The sequence below is a fragment of the Dendrobates tinctorius genome, unplaced genomic scaffold, assembly GCF_039654945.1.
Source record: "Dendrobates tinctorius isolate UK_male_01 unplaced genomic scaffold, ASM3965494v1 ptg000251l, whole genome shotgun sequence".
Taxonomy (NCBI): domain Eukaryota; kingdom Metazoa; phylum Chordata; class Amphibia; order Anura; family Dendrobatidae; genus Dendrobates; species Dendrobates tinctorius.
In genome coordinates, this window is record NW_027361918.1 from 195,888 (window position 1) to 209,790 (window position 13,903).

A 13,903-nucleotide genomic window follows, 5' to 3' on the forward strand; every position below is an offset into this window, starting at 1 on the left:
AGGAGGCAGGGAAGGCGAGTAGTGATGTTTTGTGCATTCAAGAATTACATTTATTAGCCCAGGATAATGGTAGAATGAAAAATGTTAATTATCCTCATCAGTTTTTTGCCAATAATGTCCACAAAAGGGCGGGTGTGGGAATCCTCATTAAAAGCTCTGTAGCCTTCCAGCTTGAAAGGGTTGTGGGGGACATTGAGGGGAGATATGTCATTTTAATTGGTCTACTAGACAATGTGCAATTTACTATTGCTTCAGTGTATGCTCCCAATGTGGGCCAGTTGAGATTCATACGTAAATTTTTGGAGACTTTTAGGGGAATAGCAAAGGATTCCTCGGTGATATGCGGAGACTTTAATGTCCCTATGTGTAAATTCCTAGATTGTTCCCACTAAGCCCCGGCCAGAAAAGAGATGGGCCACCTGATCCGTGAGTTTCGTTTTCATGATATATGGCGATATGCTCATGCAGGAGAGAGAGACTACTCTTTTCACTCCCTAAGGTTTAATACCTACTCTAGAATAGATTATATCTTAGTAGATGATTCGTTACTGTTGGGTTGTGACCAGATTAACATTGGCCCCATTACGTGGTCGGACCACGCGCCCGTTATGTTAACAATTTCAGACGGGGGTCCTACCCGGTCTCCTTCCAAATGGAAACTGAATGATTATATCCTCACTAACCAAGATACCAGCAATGAAATCGCTTGGCAATTAAAAGAATTTTTTGCCATTAATGATAATCAAATGGTCTCGGATGAAACTCTTTGGGCGGCCCCATTCCTATCTCTAGATGCGGACAAAGCGTTTGACAGGGTACACTGGGGCTATGTGGACGCCGTTTTTGACACATTTGGTTTCTCTGGTAATATAAAGGGTGCTAGTATGGCCTTATACAAAAAACCAAATGCTTCGGTCTGTGCAGCTGGCTTCTATTCTGATAAATTTGACCTGACTAGTGGGACCCGCCAGGGTTGCCCCCTTTCCACTATAATTTTTGCTTTAGTCATGGAGCCCCTGGCAGAGTCCATTAGGCTCAACCTGAAAATCTCTGGAGTTAAAATAGGCCCTGTAGAGCATAAGATCGGTCTATATGCAGACGATGTAATTCTCTCTTGCACTGGTCGTGAAAGATCATTGATAGGGATCAAAAACGCTCTCCTTGAATTTTCTAAGATTTCATATTATAAGCTAAACGAAGGAAAATCGGTTCTCTTCTCGGTTAATGTTCCACCATCTGTTAGAAATAGAATCTCCTCACTTGTCCCAAATACTTGGGCCCGGGACGGCTTTTCGTACCTAGGACTAAGGATTTGTAAACTTTCCAATATTGTTAAGCAGAATTTTAATACTCTGCTTGATTCCATTCGAAAGGACATAGACAATCAAATACATTTACCCCTTTCCTGGATGGCGCGCAATCAGATAGTTAAGATGATGTTCCTACCAAAAATTATTTATTTATTCCGTTGTCTTCCCTTGAGGTCCCCCAAGAGGTTTCTCCCTCTTCTGCAGGCGGTTGTGAGCAGATTTATCTGGGCAAGAAAGAAACCTAGGGTTGGTATGTCTACCTTATTTTATAGTTATTCACATGGTGGTCTGGGGGTCCCGAATTTTTATTTGTACTATAAAGCAGCAGTTCTAGAGGCGTTAAGGGAGTGGTATGATGATTCTAGTACTCACAAATGGGTGCTTGTGGAGAAATACTTGGCCCCGTGTGGGACTTTGAGATTTCTACTGGAGGCCCGAGTGCTTGGTTCCTTTGCCCCCTCTCTTCCCTTGCACACAATGGAAGTGGCATTTTCTTACTGGTCTGATCTGGTCTCTTCTCGTCAGGTGATTAAATTTGAGTCTCTCTCTATTAGAGCCTCGGAGCTTCATGTGGATGGCCTCACGTTAGGCAATTGGGTGAGGAATGGTATTGTGGTCATGAAAGATATCCTCTTAATTCAGGAGTTGAAACCTTTCTCTGTCCTAATGGATGAATTTGGCCTTCACAGAAATAACTTACCAGTACCTGCAAATTCGGCATTTTTTAAAGTCATGTGCATTTCCCTTATCCTGCCATAATGCTGTTTGCTCACCAATACAGCGGTTTTTTAGTTCTTCCTCCTCTCAAAAACACGGCCTCTCGGTAGTATATAAAGTGTTTAATTCCCCCGGTAATGGTCCTAAACAAGCGTATATGAGGCGCTGGGAAGGGGCTCTTGCTTTCTCCTCAACCCCGGACCAATGGTGGTCCGCTTCTGGCGACTTGCAGAAATATTCCTCCTGTATCAATCATCTTGAGCAGCTTAAGAAAGTTCACTTTGACTAGATTTCCAAATTCCGTGGTTCCTATCCCCGATCCTGCTGGAAGGGCTGCTTGGGTGTTGGTTCCCTAGGGCACGTGTGGTTGGATTGCCCGCTCATCCGGCCTTTTTGGGAAGAAGTGTCTAATATTATTACCTCAGTTACAGGCCTGGCTGGAAGTTTGAGCGGTCAGCTAGCGGTTTTGGGGATCGGTTTACATATATTCCCTGGCGATTTGAGACCAAATGTATCACACATTCTAATAGTAGCACGTATGTGTCTGACAGACCACTGGAGAGAAATAACTATCCCCTCTAAAGTGGATATTATCCAAAAAATCAATAAACATTACCAATACGAGCTCCTTCTGACCTCAGATATGTTTACCAAAAATAAAATAAGGAATCGCTGGTTCCCCTGGGTGGTGTCCAAATTCTCGTCCTTCCAGTCCTGATTGGTGGACGTGTGATCTTATTACCCATCATCCCTACCCTTCCTTCCTATGTTGTATCCCCTAACCCTACTATGCAGAATTTTCAGCTGTTACCTGTTTTTACTTTGAATTTTATTGTCCTGCTGTTATAGGACAAATTTTTCAACTGTCCGCATGTTTGTTGTGGTGTATAATCTGTTTTATATAAAATCTTAATAAAAATTATTGATATAAAAAGAAATATAGAAGTGGATAGACTGTACACAATTATTGGTGGTCACTTTATATTATTAAAGGTTAGATCTTAGTTATTGTTTGTCCACCACAGTGCGTGAACCTTCGTTTCCAACCCCCTGCTCAATGCAGGATTCACTAAACCATCTCAGACAGATGTCTGGCTCTGAAGACTTCCATTGAAGGAGAACTCATCACTTCTCGAGGCAGCCTTTTCCACTCACCGATTACCCCCACTGTCAAAAAGTTTTTTCCAATATCTAATCTGTATCTTCTCCCGTTTAGTTTCATCCCATTGCTTCTCGTATTTCAATGTGCAAATAAGAATAATGATCCCTCTACACTGACAGCCCTTTAGATATTTGTAGACAGCTAGAAAGTTTCCTCTTGGCCTTCTTTTTTGCAAGCTTAACAGTCCCAGATCCTTTAACCGTTCCTCATAGAACAAATTTTTCAGTCCACTCACCATCCTGTTAACTCTTCTCTGAACTTGCTCCAGTTTTTCAATGTCTTTTTTTCTTGTGTTCGCTATCCCTCCTAATTTTGCATGGTCTGCAAATTTGATCAATTTACCTTCAGTTCCCTTATCTCGATCATTTCTAAAAATGTTTAACACTGGGGCCAGGACAGAGCCTTGTAGAACCCCACTTGAAATGCTTTTTCAATTAGATAGGCAACCATCTATTACCACTCTTTGAGTATGTTCACGGAGACAGTTATGAATCCACCTAACCGTAGCCTTGTCAATACCATACTTGTTCATTTTTTCAATAAGGATGGTGTAAGATACTTTATCAAATGCTTTGCTGAAGTTGATATACCATATTTACCGCATTTCGCTGATCCACCAAGTCAGTGATTCCATCATAGAAGGAAATTAGATTAGTCTGACATGACTCATTAGTTACAAACCCATGCTGACTCTGGTTATCACTTCATTCTTATCCAGGTACTGACATACATGTTGTTTAATAATTTGTTCCCCGATCTTTCCTGGTATGGAAGTAAGGTTTTCTGGTCTGGATAGTGGATCTGCAATTTCCTCTGCCAACAATGTCATTATCCTAGGATGTAATTCACCTGGACCAGATGTAAATTAATGTAAATTGGCTAAGCGTTCCCTCACCATCTCTCGGTTTACTGTGTAGAGACGGGCGAACCCGAACAGTAAAGTTCGGCATCCGTACCGAGCACCTACTGTTCAGGCATGGACACCGAACAAGGACGTCACCAGGAAGTCTGTGTAACCGATCAGGTTTGGCTGCCCGAACACCGGGTGTTTGTCGCACTGTTACGTGCATGACTGCGCGGCAAACACCGCTTCTGATTAGCGGTGAAATCATCCCTGCCGGACAGAGAGCCGCAGTTCCTACGCTGTCACTAGACAGCGTGAGCACTCAGCTGTGATTGGAGGTATACAGTTTACGGTCACTGGTGTCAGCTAATGGGACTACAGCAAGGCTAGGTATCAAGAATACAGGGGTAAAAACGCTGTTTTATTAAATAGTTTAAAAAAAAAACGGCGTGGGATCCCCCCCCATGTTTGACAACCAGCCTTGCTAAAGCTCACAGCTGGGGGCTGGTATTCTCAGGCCGGTAAGGGGTCATGAACTGACTCCCCCAGCCTAAAAATAGCAGACCGCAGCTGCCCAGATAATGCACATGTATTAGATGCGCCAATTCTGGTGCTTTCCCCGGCTCTTCCCACTGACCCTATATAGCTGAAGCAGACAGCTGAGGGTTACAGCAACCAGCTGCGAGTTCTGCCTGGCTGGTTAGCAATAATATAGGGGAAACCACACTTTTTTTGTTTTTATTTAACAGTGCAGGAGCGGCTGATGAATACTCCCATCCGCCGCTCCTGCTCTCAGTTATTAGAAGCAGCAGGTGTCAGATGATGGGAGCTGTAGTCCCATCAGCTGACACCAGTGAGCCGAGGTAAACTTTATACCTCCGATCACAGCTGAGCGCTCATGCTGTCTTTTGACAGCGTGGGACCCGCAGCTCTCTGAGCATCAGGGATGATTTCACCGCCGATCAGAAGCAGTGTTTGCCACGTTGTCATGCACATTCAGCTCAGAGAGGGTCACGAGCCACAATCAGCTCTGAGAGAGGGTCACAAGCCACATCCAGACTTGAGAGAGGGTCGCGAGCCACATTCAGCTCCTGCCTCCCTCACAATAGTGGAAACCAAAGCCCCCATTACAGTCATAATGGTAACCAAACATTTACCACAGAAACCACCCCAAAGCAGTATATCAAGATCCAGGGGTTCCCATTCAATTCTCTCTCATCAAGCACTCCCAACACACTGTCACATCAAGCTTCAAGCACCTCCTTATCTCAAAACCCCTAAGACCAGTATATGGGCATCCAGATCAGGTCTTCTGTGCAGGGCTGCTCACAATATTCACCATTTTGAGATGTGCTCTTCATACCTGTTTGCTAGATCTGGAGCTAATGAGCCAATCTGGCAGACAGTCGCGAGCCACAATTCATGAGCCCACGAGCCACATGTGGCTCCCGAGCTACAGGTTGGGGACCCCTGCTTTTGACATACCCTCCAAATCCTTTTACTGCTTTTGGTCTCCCTTGCAAGCCTTACTCATTACTGGCTTGAGCTCTTCTAACCTTTGGCCTTCATTCCCTGAAAACAGCATTATATTCTTCTTTAGATATGCCTCCTCTTTCCATATTATATATATATTTCCTTTTTCTTTTTAACAGGTGATTAAGTCCTTTGTTCATCCACCCTGGTCTCTTTAAATGCTTCCAATTCTTCCTTCTTTTCGAGATTGCTACTGATTGTGCAGTGAGAATTTCATTTAGTAAAATCACCCATTCTTCTTGGACATTTCTGTCTTTTAGAACATCCAGTCACTGGACCTTTCCTAGCCGCTCTTTCGGAGTCAAAAAAATCTGACTTTCTGAAGTCCAACCTTATAGTCCAGGTCCTCGCTGGTCTTCCTCCTCTTATAGTTCAAAATTCAAGGATAGCATGATCGCTGCTTCCTAAATTCCATGCCACCTTTACTTCCTCAACCATGAAGGGTGGAGTCGTCTGATATATCCCGTTACCAGGTGGTAGACTGGGGAAGCAGATTTCTGCAGGACAGAATAGGTACAATTCCTGCAGAGTTCAGCTGCATCCCCCTATGACTCACAACCAGCTGAGCTGCAAGTGAAGCGTAGCGCAGCTCAGGGCAATGGAAAAGTACAGAGTGGAGCACAGCGAAAAACGCGTGTGAAGACAAAGGGTGGGGTCAGTGGGTGCTCTAGTCCGTTAGCCGAAACTGCATGGACCAAGGATCATCCCACCGAACTTCCACTCTCTCCTTTCACCGTGGGTGAAATACTACTCAGACAACACAGGGTAAGGGTAAAACAGTGTGGCAACACTTTATTGAACCAAAAAACAGGCAAATAACACATAGAACAGTCCCAGTAAAATGCCCAAGATGGTGCACATTACAGAGTCTCACCCTTCCGCTGACTCACCGGGGTTAGAGCCACTTCCATTGCTGACAACCCCCACATATGGAACAAACAGAGAGGAGGTAAAGACAAGCTTAGGAAGTGGACAGTCCATTAAGATACATGGCCAGGCGACCGAAGGGTCACATCCTGGCTTCTCTGAACATCTCCATGGGGCTCACGTGAGCGTTGAGTCCAAATCTGACTAACCCAAACATATTCACTAGTTCAGTGCTGGTCAATGGAGCAGACCTGTCTGTATCGTGGTCCCCTAAGCTGGCATTCTGTAAAATGTCAAATCTATGTCCCTAGTGATGGAGCCTGGTTGTGGTTTTGTAAAAGGTTTCTCGTTCTTTGGATTTCTGGATCTCCTGGCTCACTGGATGTCTTGGAAATTTGGAACTGTATTGTTAGAGGCAAATCCCTCTTATACAGTTCACAACTGTTGTCCTTCAAGCCAGCATCCAGAGGTCAAGATGAAGATGTGTTGACGTTAACTTGCATTTGGCTCCTTAATCAATTTGCATAGTTTTTACTTCTCTAATTTGCAAGTCAACAAGTTAGCTGGCATGACAATATGTAATCAACATATAAGCAAAAATTATTGTTTAATTATTCTGCATGTCCATCATCCAGGATAACAGCACAATATGTTACAACAAAAGTCAACTTAAAAGTCAATATTACAGGCTGATACGAAGAAAAGTCTGTATTTTCTTGACCAAAGAACAAACACAAATTCAAAAGTCGAAAAATAGGTAACAGTCTCTTCCTCTTCGCTACTAAAAACAGATGTCTGGTTAATTAAGATACAATGCTGTGTTGTCACAACGCAATGAGTGTGGCAGCACTTAGAAAGCATGGAAGTGGCTGGCATAGCAAGAAACAGAAGAGTTTACCTCTCCGTTCAGAAGATGATACATATACACAAGGGTTTACCTCTAACAGATAATAGAAATACATGGGTATTACTTAAATGGTAATGTGTTGTTTCGTAGCCCATGACAGCACCACGAGAGAGGGGATCTGCCCTTCAAGGACAGGAAACCTTCAAGATAAAAAGGGTGGCTCCTCTCTCCGCATCAGTTGTTTTACAGAGCACGAGAGGAACTCGGCAGATTAGTGTACACACAAAATAACATCCATATCTATATTTAATTCTAACTACCAGCACCCAAGGGAGTGCCTAACAACGAAGATTCACAGAACCGAAAGGAGTGATGAAAAGGGGAGGGAATAAAAGGGTGCCGTCATGGGTTACGGAAAAATACATTACCAGGTAAGTAATACCCATGTTTTTCAGTCACCCATGACGGCACCACAAGAGAATTTCAGAGACTTATACTCTTAGGGAGGGACCACAGCCTTTAGAACCCTTCTCCCAAATGTGAAGTCAGAGGAGGCAGACAGGTCTAACCTATAGTGTTTGAAGAAAGTGGATGGAGAGGACCATGTGGTCGCCTTAAAAATCTGGTCAATGGCTCTCGTGGAATGGGTCTTCAGACCTTCAGGAATAGCCCTACCTGCACTGACATAGGCTAGCTTTATGGCCTCTCTAACCCACCTTGCTATAGTCTGCTTAGACACTGTAAGGCCCTTCCTTGACTCCTGAAGGGAGACTAACAGGGCCCACTGCTTTCTCCAGGGCTCTGTCATTTCTAGATAAAGCAGAATGCACCTCCTAAGTTATGTAGTCTTTCTTCCTTCTGTTTACTCGGATTATGACAGAAGGATAGCAACACTATTTCCTGGGCTCTATGAAATTTTGTAACCACCTTAGAGAGGCAAGGTTGGGTTCATACTGCGTTAAAGCAGTCCGTTTAACAGATTGCGTTACACCGCGGCATAACGCGATGTAACGCAATCGTTTAACGCTGCCATTCACTCCCATTATCGAGCGCATCGCTAATGCATGCTGTTGTGAACACTTTGGACCTGACTTCTGAGTTTGGGCTCCCTTTGGTGGTTGCTGCGGGTAATGGAGCTGGTCGGGTTGACTGAAGTCAATTCCCTGAAAAGGATGATTGGAGGTCAGGTGTTACAGACTGGGAGGATTTAAGTGAGCAAGCTTCCCTCAGTTGTTGATGGTGATTTGGTTTTCTTCCTGTGCATTTTGAAGTCTGCTTGCCCCTTGCTTGGTCATGCATCGTTCAGATAAGTTATTTGTTTGCTGGAATCATCTTGCATTTGATTCAGTTTTTGCCTTTCTCTGCTTTCTGCTTTGCTGTGTGGGTTCAGCAATGTTCCCTGCTGGGACCGGTACTGGAACCCGTTCTATATGCCACAGCTTATGTCAGTCTTGATAATCCCCGGTTATATCAGTATCTTTTGCTTTCTTCCAGTTCACACCAGAATTCTGATCTAGTGGGGTAGAGGTCGTGTGGCCTCAGGATTTTTGCATATCAGACGTGTTGGGTTTCTCTTAGGGTTTTTTGCGTGATTGCAGACAGTATCTTTCCTGTCCTATCTAGACAGTTTGGGGCCCATCATTTGCTTACTCTATTTTCTGCCTGTGTTTGTGCCTCATCTCGTCTCACTGGCAATATATGTTTGGGGGCTATCTATTCCTTTTGGGTTCTACTCCGGGGCAGTTTAGCTTTCCCCTTTGTTGCTTTAGGCTTAGTTAATTCTTTGGCTGTGCAGAGGCGTCTAGGGCATCGTAGGTATGTCCCACAGCCAATTCTAGTTGTGTTAGTTTTAGGGGTCTGCAATCCAACCTTTCTGGTTATCTGGTTGCCCAGCTTATTCCCCGGCTATCCTCCTCGGTCACCTAATCATAACAGCATGCCATAATCGGCATGTGCTAGCGTTGTGCCTTCATTCCGTGACAGACCCGCGGACGCGGTCTGCAGCGTCCAGGGTCCGTCACTGCTAGCGCAGATGAAGCATCTGCGCTAGCGGTATAGCATAACGCGATAGCGTTATGCTATAGCGTTAACACAATCCGCCAACGCTTTGTGTTGAACGGACTGCATTAACGCAGTATGAACCTGGCCTAAGCCGGGTCTAACCTCAAGACAATCTTATCCTCCATGATCTGCGTGTAAGGAGGGTCTGCTGACAAAGCCTGCAAATCGCCTATCCTACAGGCTGACGTGAGAGCTACAAGTAGGGCTGTTTTTAACAAGATCACCTTCTCCGAGATCGAGGCTGATGGTTCAAATGGCCTTTCTGCAAATGCTGACAATACCAAATTTAGATCCCACGGAGAGGGGCTAAGTGATGGAACTGAGCTGGACATACTACACGCCATAATGAACGTGGCCACCTATCTATTATTTGCCAAGTCACAATTGTATAAGGCCCCTAAAGTTGAAATCTGTACCTTAAGAGTGCTAACTGCCAGGCCGAAATCCAACCCCTTTTGAAGGAACTCAAGTATAGATACTAAAGGGCCTTCCCCTTCACACACTGCCCCCACAAAGGGTAGATATTTTTTCCAGGTCCCTCCATAAATTCTGGAGGTCACTAGCTTTCTGCTACTAAGCAGGGTGATTAACCAAGCCAAAACCCCCTTCTTTTCTAACAGGGACGTCTCAAATTCCAGGCTGTTAAATGTAGTCCAGACATCGGAGGGTGGAGAAAAGGCCCCTGGAATAGGAGAACCTGGTCTCCTAGAAGGATCCACAGATCTGATACAGCCAGTAAAATCAAGGCCTCCGTGGCCAAAACAGAGCTATCACGATCACTGTGGCTCTGTCCTCCCTGATCTTCATAAATCCAACGGGATGAGGCATATCGGTGGAAAGGCATAGAGCAGCCCTGGTGTCCATTTTATTTGGAAAGCATCTACTAAGTAAGGTCTATCTGCTGGGTTCAACGAACAGAACCTTTGGATTTTCCAGTTGTCTCTTGAGGCAAAGAGGTCCATCTGGGGGCGACCCCACATGACCACAATCTGATCGAACACCGACTCCTTCAGGGACCATTCTCCCTGTTTTAGCCGATTGCGGCTTAGGAAGTCTGCTCCTAGGTTTTCTGCTCCTCTGATATGCTCCACTCAGCAGATAATAGAAATATAGAGGAGTTTACCTCTCCACTCAGCAGATAATGATAGAAATATAGAAGAGTTTACCTCTCCACTCAGCAGATAATAGAAATACAGAAGAGTTTACCTCTCCACTCAGCAGATAATAATAGAAATATAGAAGAGTTTACCTCTTCACTCAGAAGATAATAGAAATATAGAGGAGTTTACCTCTCCACTCAGCAGATAATACTAGAAATATAGAGGAGTTTACCTCTCCACTCAGCAGATAATACTAGAAATATAGAAGAGTTTACCTCTCCACTCAGCAGATAATAGAAATATAGAGGAGTTTACCTCTCCACTCAGCAGATAATGATAGAAATATAGAAGAGTTTACCTCTCCACTCAGCAGATAATAGAAATATAGAAGAGTTTACCTCTCCACTCAGCAGATAATAGAAATATAGAAGAGTTTACCTCTCCACTCAGCAGATAATAGAAATATAGAAGAGTTTACCTCTCCGCTCAGCAGATAATAGAAATATAGAAGAGTTTACCTCTCCACTCAGCAGATAATAGAAATATAGAAGAGTTTACCTCTCCACTCAGCAGATAACAGAAATACAGAAGAGTTTACCTCTCCACTCAGCAGATAATAATAGAAATATAGAAGAGTTTACCTCTCCACTCAGAAGATAATAGAAATATAGAAGAGTTTACCTCTCCACTCAGCAGATAATAGAAATACAGAAGAGTTTACCTCTCCACTCAGCAGATAATACTAGAAATATAGAGGAGTTTACCTCTCCACTCAGCAGATAATACTAGAAATATAGAAGAGTTTACCTCTCCACGCAGCAGATAATAGAAATACAGAAGAGTTTACCTCTCCACTCAGAAGATAATAGAAATATAGAGGAGTTTACCTCTCCGCTCAGCAGATAATAGAAATACAGAAGAGTTTACCTCTCCACTCAGCAGATAATGATAGAAATATAGAAGAGTTTACCTCTCCGCTCAGCAGATAATGATAGAAATATAGAAGAGTTTACCTCTCCACTCAGCAGATAACAGAAATATAGAAGAGTTTACCTCTCCGCTCAGCAGATAACAGAAATATAGAAGAGTTTACCTCTCTGCTCAGCAGATAATAGAAATATAGAGGAGTTTACCTCTCCACTCAGCAGATGATAGAAATATAGAAGAGTTTACCTCTCCACTCAGCAGATAATGATAGAAATATAGAAGAGTTTACCTCTCCACTCAGCAGATAATGATAGAAATATAGAAGAGTTTACCTCTCCACTCAGCAGATGGTGATAATATAGAAGAGTTTACCTCTCCGCTCAGCAGATAACAGAAATATAGAAGAGTTTACCTCTCTGCTCAGCAGATAATAGAAATATAGAGGAGTTTACCTCTCCGCTCAGCAGATAGTGATAATATAGAAGAGTTTACCTCACCACTCAGCAGATAATGATAGAAATATAGAAGAGTTTACCTCTCCACTCAGCAGATGGTGATAATATAGAAGAGTTTACCTCTCCGCTCAGCAGATAACAGAAATATAGAAGAGTTTACCTCTCTGCTCAGCAGATAATAGAAATATAGAGGAGTTTACCTCTCCGCTCAGCAGATAGTGATAATATAGAAGAGTTTACCTCTCCACTCAGCAGATAATAGAAATATAGAAGAGTTTACCTCTCCACTCAGCAGGAAGATGATCTCCAAGGCAAAGTCTACGATTCTTCTGGTGATCTTGTTCTGGTCTTTGTTCATTCTTGGGGGGGTCATTCAGGAGAGGAGGTGTTTTGGATGTGCAACGATCTGGTCTTGCAGGCGTCTTTATGATGGCGGGAGAAGCTGGAAATCACAGCGAGGACATCATTAGTAATATACAGACACGGGCTGCCGGTGCCTTCACCCACTTATCTCTACAAATGTGATGGTAATCTTGATTCCTCCAATCACAATTTCCACATTAGAAGAGTAAAATGAGGACAATTCCCCAGAAATAAAGACAATGGAATAAAAGTATAAAAGGTACACAGTGAATTTTGCGTGTTCCCTACCAGCAGCAATGAATACTACAGCGCAGTATCAGGCCCTGGGAAGGGAACCCTGGGGGAATTTGGTAACAAAAAACTGATGTTTTATTATGGAAAAAGTAATAAAACTCCAAAAATTTAGAAATATTGTGATGATACCGAGTCATTGACGCTGCATGATGAACATCAGAATACAGTGGCGTCTTCATCCCTCACCAACAAATGAGGACGTTTCTGCTCTTCAGTTTCTGAGATTAGCAGTTGAAAAGTTCGACTTACTATGACATGGGGCCGAGGTTGGGAGAGATATCTCCTGCAACTAGGAGAATGATAGAATGTGTGAGCAGATGGTTAAGTGAATTGTCAAAGCGTCTTGGGTGTTGGATGGTGTGAATGAATGGATCTGTGCTGTTTAGCAATGTGAAAAGAGCGTGAGTGCTATACATAGGAGGAAAGGACAGAGGGGCCGATATGGATAGAGTTTGAAGAGTCAATGCAAGGGCGGTGGATGTGGGTGAATGCAGCAGCCAGGATATAAATTATACAAATGCATATGGTGTATATTTGTTGTAATCTAAATGTACAGGGAATAGATTTGTCTTACCCGTCTCTTGCCCTGTCTAACTGCCATGGAATGCCCGCCAGTACTTTGATCAAATGTACTTTGATTAAATGTACATAAATGCCCCCTGATGAGAAGACAGCCCTGATAATACTGAGCAGGAAGTGATGTTGCTGCACAGCCATCTAATGTGTACAAGGGCATCAAGACTCTGCCGTTGTAAGGGAACACAAAGATCACACTGTTAGTGACATGCCCGACCCTTTCTTCTTAGTATGGAAAGTCATTGCCAGATGTGCCGGAAGGTTACATGCCCCTTGTGCATACGAGCCAAGGGGTCCAGAGGAAAAGACAATTGCATGAAGAGAGGAGTCCGACCTGCGCCCAAAATGACCAACTGCGAGCCAAAATAAAAGCCCACAAGATGTCCTCACTGTCCGACCAGGCAGATATCTGGTGGGCTGCAGATCTGAAATGCATAAGGGGCCACCGGATCTTTAGTATTTTGCAGAGACACAAAGTGGGAACCCAAACACACAGCAATCAGAAGGAACAGCGCTGCGGCACACACAAGGCTGGACTAAGTCTGACACCATAGCCACTATCAGGAAGTTCTACATGGAGAGAGTACATGCTCTGCTCAACTGTTCTGCTCCCGCCACCGCCGGCAACTACAGTATGAGCTGACCCGGCTCCTGAAGATGGACTGCAGTCCGAAATGCCAACACCGCTAAGTGATGTGGCCAAAGTGACGTATATACAGTGGCCCCATGTGATGTATAGACAGCAGCACCAGTGCCTCCATGTGATGTATATACAGCACTCCTAGTGGCCCCATGATATATATACAGCGTTACTAGTGGCCCCATGTGATGTATACACAGCAGCACC

The 13,903-nt window shown here is 43.9% G+C and overlaps 1 protein-coding gene across 1 annotated transcript in view; it reads right to left on the bottom strand.

Annotated features, from left to right (window-relative positions):
• LOC141065429 (uncharacterized) overlaps positions 1-13,903 on the bottom strand; it is a 112,233-nt gene that overhangs the window by 87,153 nt on the left and 11,177 nt on the right. Inside the window, exon 2 of the mRNA XM_073557926.1 lies at positions 12,104-12,265. Coding sequence (XP_073414027.1) covers positions 12,104-12,196 — 93 coding nt within the window. The 5' untranslated portion in view covers positions 12,197-12,265. The remainder of the gene's footprint in view (positions 1-12,103; positions 12,266-13,903) is intronic.